At 38.9% G+C, this 8,961-nt stretch overlaps 1 protein-coding gene across 1 annotated transcript in view; it reads right to left on the bottom strand.

Moving 5' to 3' along the window:
* Window positions 1–330: 330 nt before the first annotated feature.
* The window catches only part of KLF7 (Kruppel like factor 7), a 131,239-nt gene continuing 122,608 nt past the window's right edge, over window positions 331–8,961 (bottom strand). The window contains exon 4 of the mRNA XM_018565850.1: window positions 331–843. Within this exon, the coding sequence (XP_018421352.1) occupies window positions 792–843 (52 nt within the window). The 3' untranslated portion in view covers window positions 331–791. The remainder of the gene's footprint in view (window positions 844–8,961) is intronic.

The following is an 8,961-nucleotide window of genomic DNA, read 5'->3' as shown; positions in this document are numbered from 1 at the left end:
AGTCAGTGTCAGTGGCTTTTACAAGTCCATAGTGCATAAGGTGTGCTACAGCCAACAGAAGTAAAAATAAATAAGGTTGGGGGTTTTATGAGTGCTCCTCCATCCACATGATCTTCTAAAACACAGACCTAACAGTTGCCATAATGGTTTAATTATTCTGACCCCACCAGTCCAGTGCCAGTAAGGCCTAGGGAATTCAGTCAAACGTGATCTTAACAGCTTTGTAATGAGGCCAAACCATAAGAGACCACATAAACAGAACAGAGCTTGGTAGAGCTAGAACTCTTTATAATTGGGAGTCCAAATATAAACCTGAACCAAGAGGCTCGAATGAGTTTTCTAGTTTGGAACCAGTCTTTTTTCCTCTTAATTTACTTTTTAAAAGAAAATATTAGTGCTACAACAATGCAACTCGAAGGTGATTTCATAGCAGCTTCTGAGCTTCAAAAAAGTGGGTTCTTTTGATACCTTTATATTACTGTTTGCTTGCAGGAATTTTCAGTGTCTTGGCTTCCAGAGTAACACAAGAACAGTATGGAACAGTTTCTTAAGCACTCAGCTCTCCAAAACTCGGCGTCTCTTAATTAGGCTGGGGGGTAAGGCATAACAAACATTATCTTGTATACTTGAGTGTATGACGGTGCATGAACTTTTGATATGGATTTTTGTGTACAACGTTTTACATGAAGAAATGTTCTGTAACTCCTGCTATAACATGGGCATAACCACTGGAATCCACTGCAATCCTTGGTCCTCTTAGGCTTAAGAGCCACTACTGCTTTGACATGTCCTTAAATATGTCTCTTCATATGCAGAGCAAGGTGGTCAGACCTGGAAAAGCACCTGTAAAAAAACACATGAATGATCATTTTTTAAGGCTATGCTCTTACACATTTTACATGTTATTCATATGCGAAAAAGGCAATTGCAAACACTAGTTTTACCTATTATTGACTTTAGTGAGAAGCCAAAACAGCCAGATTTTGACAAACATTTTGGCAGGCATACCTGGGGCAGTTTATGTTCAACAAAATGTAATGTTTTCAAGGTACGATAAAAGTTAAAAGACATAAATCCAATATGAAAGTCCTGAGTAAATAATCTCCAAAATATCAGGACAAGATACCCTTTATGTTCACATTCATCTCCCAAAAGAAATCCGTGGGGTTGATTTACTAAAGGCATATACAGGTGAAACTCGAATAATTCGAATATCGTGCAAAAGTAATTGCAGTAAGTGCTGCAAAAGGGGCCCAAACCAAGTACTGAGTACATATGCATGCTTGTACTTTTCAGTGGTCCGATATTGTTTTATTGATTGCATGCAATATTCTACTTTTTTGAAGTTGTGGATTTGGGGTTCTTGGGGTTTTCCTGAGCTGTAAGCCATAATCACCACAATTATGACAAATCAAGGCTTGAACTATCTTGCTTTGCATGTAATGAGTCTATCCCATATATTAGTTTCACCTTTTAAGTTGCATTAGTGAAATAAATGAACTTTGCACGATATTCTAATTATTCGAGTTTCACCTGTAGGCTGTTCACTTTGCAAGCAGATTTGCACTTTGCAGGTGACAGGTCCCTTAGTTTGGTGAATGTGGTGAAATTTCACTTTGCAAAGTATACCTTATCATGTGCAAGAAAGAAACAAACTATTGTTGCTTGCACATGCTTGGTTGATGGAAGTCAGCAGAGCGTCCCCTCATTTATTAAGCTAAGGGGAAACTTCCCCTGCAAAGTGGACAGCCTATTTGCCTTTAGTAAATCAACCCCCGTGACTTTTCATAATAGCCGTCTAAATATGTCTGTAAACATGAGCTGTTTCATTTACCTAATCGTACCTACATGTATTAGATATATTAAAGGCAATAAGACTGTTCACTTTGCAAGGGAATTTTCTCTTAGCTCAGCGAATGAGATATAACTCTGCATACTTCCATCATCCAATCCTGTGCAAGCAAAAATAGTATTTTGTATTTACTTTGCTCATGATATTCTTTGCAAACTGAATTCCATTGCAAAATGAAAAGCTTGTTTGTCGTTAGTAAGTCAACCCCCTTGTGTCTCTGTATATTTAGTATATTTACAGTACATTTTTATAGAAGCATTTGGGCATCCCCAGTCATTTTTTTTCTCAGTGAAAGCAAGGTAACACAACCTCTGTAAATGGTCTTTTATGTCCACACATAAGACTCTATGTACATGAGGGTAGCCATATGTTCTTAATGAATATGTAGAGAATGGTTCCAAATATTGCTGCTTACTGTTTTTGTGCTGACTTGTTCCTCTCACTCAGGACACGTTTATGAACAAGTTTATGAACAAGTTCAAAAGATTCAGTCTTTATATTGTTATTCCTGTTATCTGCCATCATGCTACTGCTCTCTGTGTGAAAGCAGCAGCCTCTCTGCATTAGTCCGACATACCTTATGTTAGGAAACATAGCTTTCCAATCAGCAGGGAGCATGAGCTTTGCTGAGTGGAGAGCTCTAACTCTAACATACAAAGGGCATGTCAGACTACTGCAGAGAAGCTGCTACTTACATACAGAGAGCACTGGTCCTTCTCTGCAGCATGACAGCTGGGGACAGGCTATTGTACTATGACTGGGACTGCCTTAGCAGCTGAACAAATGGTAAGAATGTACTCACTTACCATTTTACTGTATCTGGAACCTATTGATTGTGTTTTACATGGGAGTTCATTTGGGCTTTAAATCTGATCTCCCATCTTGCATACCTATTCCTGTTCAGTGACTCACCAGATAATGAAGTTAGGATAAGAAAGGTACCCTTAAAACAACATAGTTATATCCTCATGCATTTCTATTACTGTTTATTGCTGCCTACTTGTTGAAAGTCCTGCCTTTATTTATTACAGGCACTTATATATCACCCACAATTTATACAGCACTTAACATATTGTACATTCACATCAGTCCCTGCCTTCAAGGATCTTACAATCTAAGGTCCCTATCTCACATACGTACACACACATATTAGGGTTAATTTAGTAAGGAACCAATTAACCCACCAGCATGTCTTTGGAGTGTGGGTGGAAACTGGAGTATTATTGCCAATGCACCTATAAATATTGTTCTCTTTTAGGAGTTATTTGTTTTAATTCATTGCATTCTGCTAAAATTCTGGTAAGTAGCAATATTCAGATAATATACAATATTATATTTCCATGCTGGCAATTTGTTTCCTCGTGTAAAATAAAGCAGAAAATGTTTATTTATTTATTTGTATTTCTAAAAATATATTTAGTATATTAATAACTAAAGCTTATAATAGTAACAAAAAAAAAATCAATCATAATTTGTAAATATTCTAATTTTCTTATATGATGTAATGTTGTAGGCCAACTAAGTTTAAAGCCCCTTTAAAACCATCTGTTGAGGATCCATTAGACTGAGACTGAAAGCTTCCATTTCCTAATGTCCTCTCTGAAAGAGTTCCTCAGGCATTGCTTTAAGAATCTGGATTTTCTCTTTCCTCTCCTAAATAATGCAATTTATTTCATTAGGAAAACAATTAACAGGGTGCTGACTTTACCGTCAATTAGACGCTATATAGGATGTGCTTTGAATATCAACACCACTTTTCTGACAGCTTACGTCCAGTTAGCTCTGTATCTCTCCGTTTATCTTGAATAATAATAATAACTATGGGCTTTTCAGAGCAGGTTTTTATTCACAAATCATTGTGAACTATTAACCTTTTGGTTAATTAAACATACGATGAACAAAAACACCAGCACTGATAAAACAAATTATATTAAAAAAAATTCCTTTTATGCCCCAAACAACCAAATGCTCGAAGCATTTGCTTCCAAAAGCACAAAGTACTCTGGATAAACATTTGTGATAATAGCAGTGATCCAAAACAATAAATGGCTGCCCAATTTCCTCCTCATATAAATAGAGCAATAAAGGGTTTATGCATTAGTGCAGTGATGTTAAAGCATCCTACTATCTCTTTACAGAAAACAAGAGATTCTAAAATAGAAATGTCTGTTCCTTACCATGCTTTGTGACGCCCTTTAGCCCTAAAATCAGCTGCCACCTGTAGTGATGGTGACTTCACATGTATACTGAACCATCTCAGTTTTGCTCTCCGGCATTAAAGCTGAACTTTCGGCACCACAACTTTAATCTAAATGTTCCGCAATAGCAACAAAGGATATAAATTTACTTTTTTGCGCACCCAATGCTTTTGTAAACCCAGTTTACCTTGTAAAAATATCAGTGATATCATGACTGCTCTGTACATAGACTAAACAGAGAGCCAAGCTGTGAGAAGGACCCAGGACTACAGGCTGCCTGCAGAAAACTACAGGAGAGACACGGAGGGAGAACAGCACTGACTGGTCCTAATTACACAAAGCTCCTGCACAGAGGCAGTTTCACACTGCATTACTGCACAGATCTGAAAGAAATACACAAAGCACACCAAGATTCAAACATGAATACACATGCCTCTGGTATTTAGGACAATATTTGGCTATTCCACTGTTCAGCTTTAAATGTAATAAAATTTACTTCAGTACATTATCATCTGCTCTAGGTTGAAATGTGAATGCCTCCTTCTACAAAAGCTGCTTTTATGTTTGTCCCAAAGGTAGCATCACTCCCGAGTCAACACCCTAGTTCATGTGTATCATGTCACAAAACCCAACATGTCCATGCTTTTACCAAATCTAAGGTATAATACATTCTGGAAACCTGTACCCTTAAAAACAACCCAGCATGGGCAGCTCCTATACTTTTTTGTTTTAAAGGTTAACCTCAAAGAGACCATGTTGCCTGACCACTCATTTCAAAAACAATCTTCCTGTATAAGATTATAGGTGCATTTATCATATTTTAGGTATGTTATTTACCTGTAAAATCCTCCCTTGTGTAGGCATCCAAAAGGCCTGAGACTGCTGCTGGGCGCCACCATCATGGATGTGATGTCTGGAGCCCCAACAGACTCAGAGGTGTCCCTCAGGTATATATAGTATTTTCATTTGCTCCTCCCCAGAAGCTACATAAAAGGTTTTGTATGGAGGAGCAGAGGAGCTGGGCCAGCTAAGAGAGTTATCAGGCACTGAAAGAAAAGTAGAGTGCTACGATGTGCAAGGAGGAAGAGGGCTGTGCTAGGGAATTGATTCCTACTGGAGTAATCAACTTTTCTAGCAAATTCAAAGGCACATTGCAAGTGAATAAAACATAATTTATGGAAAGAAAAAACCCCCACTACAATTAAAAACAAAAAAATTATTTATTTAGCCATCGGAGTCAAGATGCACTGGGTTAAGGCAGTTTAGAAACTGGATTCAAATATGTGCTCTACACAACCAATATGGTAATAAAAGAGAGCATACTGAAATGATCAATATTGTAAATGTAGTTCTTACCCGACCTGACCCATTGTACAGATAACTATATGTTGTTGCCATGGGGAAGCTGTAGATTGAGATGTATATAGTTAGCTGCAATTGTTTACTGAATGATAACAAGGCATGAACATATCACCATTTGCTAATGTATACAATGGATACATTAAAAAAAAACTATACAAGCACAATGGGACAAGATATGTTATAGCTAAAAAGTTGATAGTGTATTTATATTCACTGAAGAACGTTTTCCAGAATTACTGGTAATCCATAAGCCACCTTGAATAATACATAGAAAAATATGTTTGCTAACAGATAACAATAGTCTTAGCTATTGCATAAAAAATGACAAGGTTCTGTCAAGGTTGTTGAGCATATAAATATACACAGTGACAATGAGAAGAAGCTACTTTATAAAGTACATTGAAGCTTCAGTGTTAGCTATAGTTTTGTACAGCTATAAAATTATTTGTGTAGGGTATGAATATTATTGTATGGTATGAACAGTGAGGCTTCATTTACACATTAGTGGTTTACTGCGTGTATTCATAAGCGTGGAAACGCGCTAAACATAAAACACAATGCATTCTAATGTGCATTGTTCAGACTGATGCAGCATCTGTGTGGTACAAAACCGCGCGTCCCGCAAAATAGTCTAAGCACGATTTTAGGGGCAGATTCCGCATGTTTCGGTTATAGTAATAGCCATTTTACATACGCGCATAATGTGCACGTATGTAAAAAACGCAAACACCATATGTGAATGGAGCCTGATAAAGGACAAAAATGACATAAAACAGAGCTATCATTGTAACTATTTTTGAGTGTTTTACTCTATTCGTGTATAATGAGTTACATCTTCCATTGGTTTTATTTTATCGTGTGTGATCTTTTCCTTATCTGCTTCTGCTCACCGACAGTGATGGGACTGATCCATTTAAAAAAAGGGTGTTTGTTCTACTGATAATATATTAAGTCCATTGTACATTCCTTTTACTAAAAATAACAATCAGTAGGTAGTTAAATCTGAGTTCAGGCAGGCTGCCAAGACTTTGAAGCCAGCACTGTCTATGTGTGCTATATTGCATTTACATATGAAACTCTTCCCACAGCACCACTATAAATATGGACAGGATAGTGAAAATAACAGGCAATGCCTTTAACTCGCATGTTGAATATATTTTGTAACACAAGCTTTGAGAATACTCAACCATATATATATATACATATACAGTATATGTCAGGGACATGCAGTCAGGGGAGGCAGGTGAGGCAGAGCCTCACCTAGTATTATGGAGGAAAAAGGTTTTTCTCCATTCAGATCGACTTGTAACAGGTTACACATCAGGGAAAGCCTCCCTGCAGCGTAACCTGTCATGGACGGAGCGCTGCCGGTTAATTATAGGCAGCGCTGCATCAGACTTTTGACAGGTAGTTAGGTTACACAGCAGCACGCTTCCCCACTGCTTGTGTAACCTAATTAATGAGGCAAGAGCTGTCACAGCCTGTACTCTTTGTTAGAGGCGTGAGCTCTGTGGATGGTTTGGACCAATGGCAATGCGCCATTGGTTCAAGCTGTCCAATAAAAAAAAGAAAAAGAAAGAAAACACTGAGCCCATCGATCTCGATGCCTCAGCAGTGATGAACAAGGGAGGGACAGGGAGGCTCCTCCCTCCTCCCTCCCTTAAACTAGCTTGGTGACCGGGTAGGGGGGGGGGGCTTTAGTGGGCTGGGGTTTGGGCTGGTGAATGCCTCACTCAAATCCGAAGGTACTGCACGTCACTGGTATATGTATACACACAAGTACAATAAACATAATGGAAAACAAGTTGAAGTAGCAATATGCCACTGTGGGTCCATGAAATAATGAGCAAGTATACCAGCGATCCTCCAGCGATGCAACATCTGTGCTCCCCCTTTGCTGTTAGATCGCTGGTGGGCCTGGGTCTGGGTCTGGAGTCTTCAATCTTCAGCTAGTCTTCTCCATTGACTGGGTATGGATTACGTAACTCCAACACATATGCATGAAAGTTACTTTGGCCCAACACATAGCTCAATTGTACAGTGGACATTTTTTTTTAAATGATAGCAGGAAGGGAAAGATGTTTTATGGCAGAAGAGCCTCTGTATAAATCTCTACCAGTTACCAATCTCCAGTTAAGCAAACAAGAAGATCTAAATGAGGAAGTGAACGTACAATAACAGTGGATCCATCACTTCCTCTTATTCCCCCTGTTTCTTTTGGCTTCTTGACTGAGATACTGGCTCAGAACTGAAACAATCCTGGTGCCTGTGCAGTTTTTGTTGTTTTAACACATATCTGACACAGATCAGTCCCTGTTGCAGCCCTCTTATGACTTGATACACAATTGCAATGTTGCAATCTAATGATTGGGGTAGAGAAGAAATGTTTCCACCTGCCTCTTCTCAGCCTAGGCAAAATCACTTGCCTGAAGCTCAAGGACTGTTTTTTAATGGTAAAAAGTACAACATATTTGAAAAATATATACTGCAGCTGTATATTGTGATATGTTGCACATTTATTGATTTAGGTTTGCAAGGATACTGAAAGGTCAGATCCACTGTAAATGTGTGGAGTTTAAACCGAACCTGGCCAGACTATGGACATTTAAGTATTTACACATTCTTGGATACTAGTAATTGTTCTTGGAGTGATCATAAATCATAACACCACATCCTAAATACAACAAGAATATTATGCGAAGGGACTTTCAAGGTGTATTACATTAGTCATGACATAAAATATACAAACCAGTTATTACTGTAGTTATCACAAATTCACATGAAACTCTCCCGTGAAGTATATAGTAATTAATGGTACATTTAATATAGATGACTATATACATTCTTATACATCTATCCTATACCATCCAGGGAACAGCACAAATATTCTTATAATGGAACAGATTGTTCCATTCCTTTCATAGATCGGGGACTGTACCTCTCTGCAGGCCAGGAGGTCTACCAAGCTACTGAAAGCAATTGGCAGAAACAGTCTTAAAGGGGAATTATGGGATGAGTGAAATACACTCATCCCAATTGTTAGAGCCAAAGTGTGACACTGTAGCTGATCACTCAGTTCACAATCTTCACCCTGCATAGAGAGTTGATTGTCAGTAACTACTCCCCGCAGGGATTTCCCCTGCCCTCTCTCTGTTATTCCAGTGCAGAGCCAGCTGTCAATCAGGTAGCGGGGTGGATCCCAACAATACTGTTGGGGTCCGTCCCAGCAGCGTGGCTCTGTGCTGTCAGGATATAGTGGGCAATAGAGTTCTGGGTCACTTTGGGTCACAGGAAGACATTAGTAAATGTCCTCCTGTGACCCTAAAGAGAACTATAGCTAAAAAGGTTTGATTATAGTTCTCTTTAAATTCTGCACATAGGGGTCTATTCACGAAGCTGCCGAGGGCAGCCGAGTGAATGACCGAGGCTGGTACGGCTAATTTCAGCCGTACATCGGCTGAAATCAGCCGTACATCGGCTTGCTTCGTGTGGCTTCGGGTCGGCCGAACATGCACAGCATGTTCGGCCGACCCGAAGTGCAGAAGGAGT

The sequence above is a fragment of the Nanorana parkeri genome, unplaced genomic scaffold (assembly GCF_000935625.1).
Source record: "Nanorana parkeri isolate BGI_ZX_2015 unplaced genomic scaffold, ASM93562v1 scaffold893, whole genome shotgun sequence".
NCBI classification, from domain to species: Eukaryota; Metazoa; Chordata; class Amphibia; order Anura; family Dicroglossidae; genus Nanorana; species Nanorana parkeri.
Note: the sequence above shows the minus strand (reverse complement) of the source record. Positions and strands in the feature narration are given on the sequence as shown.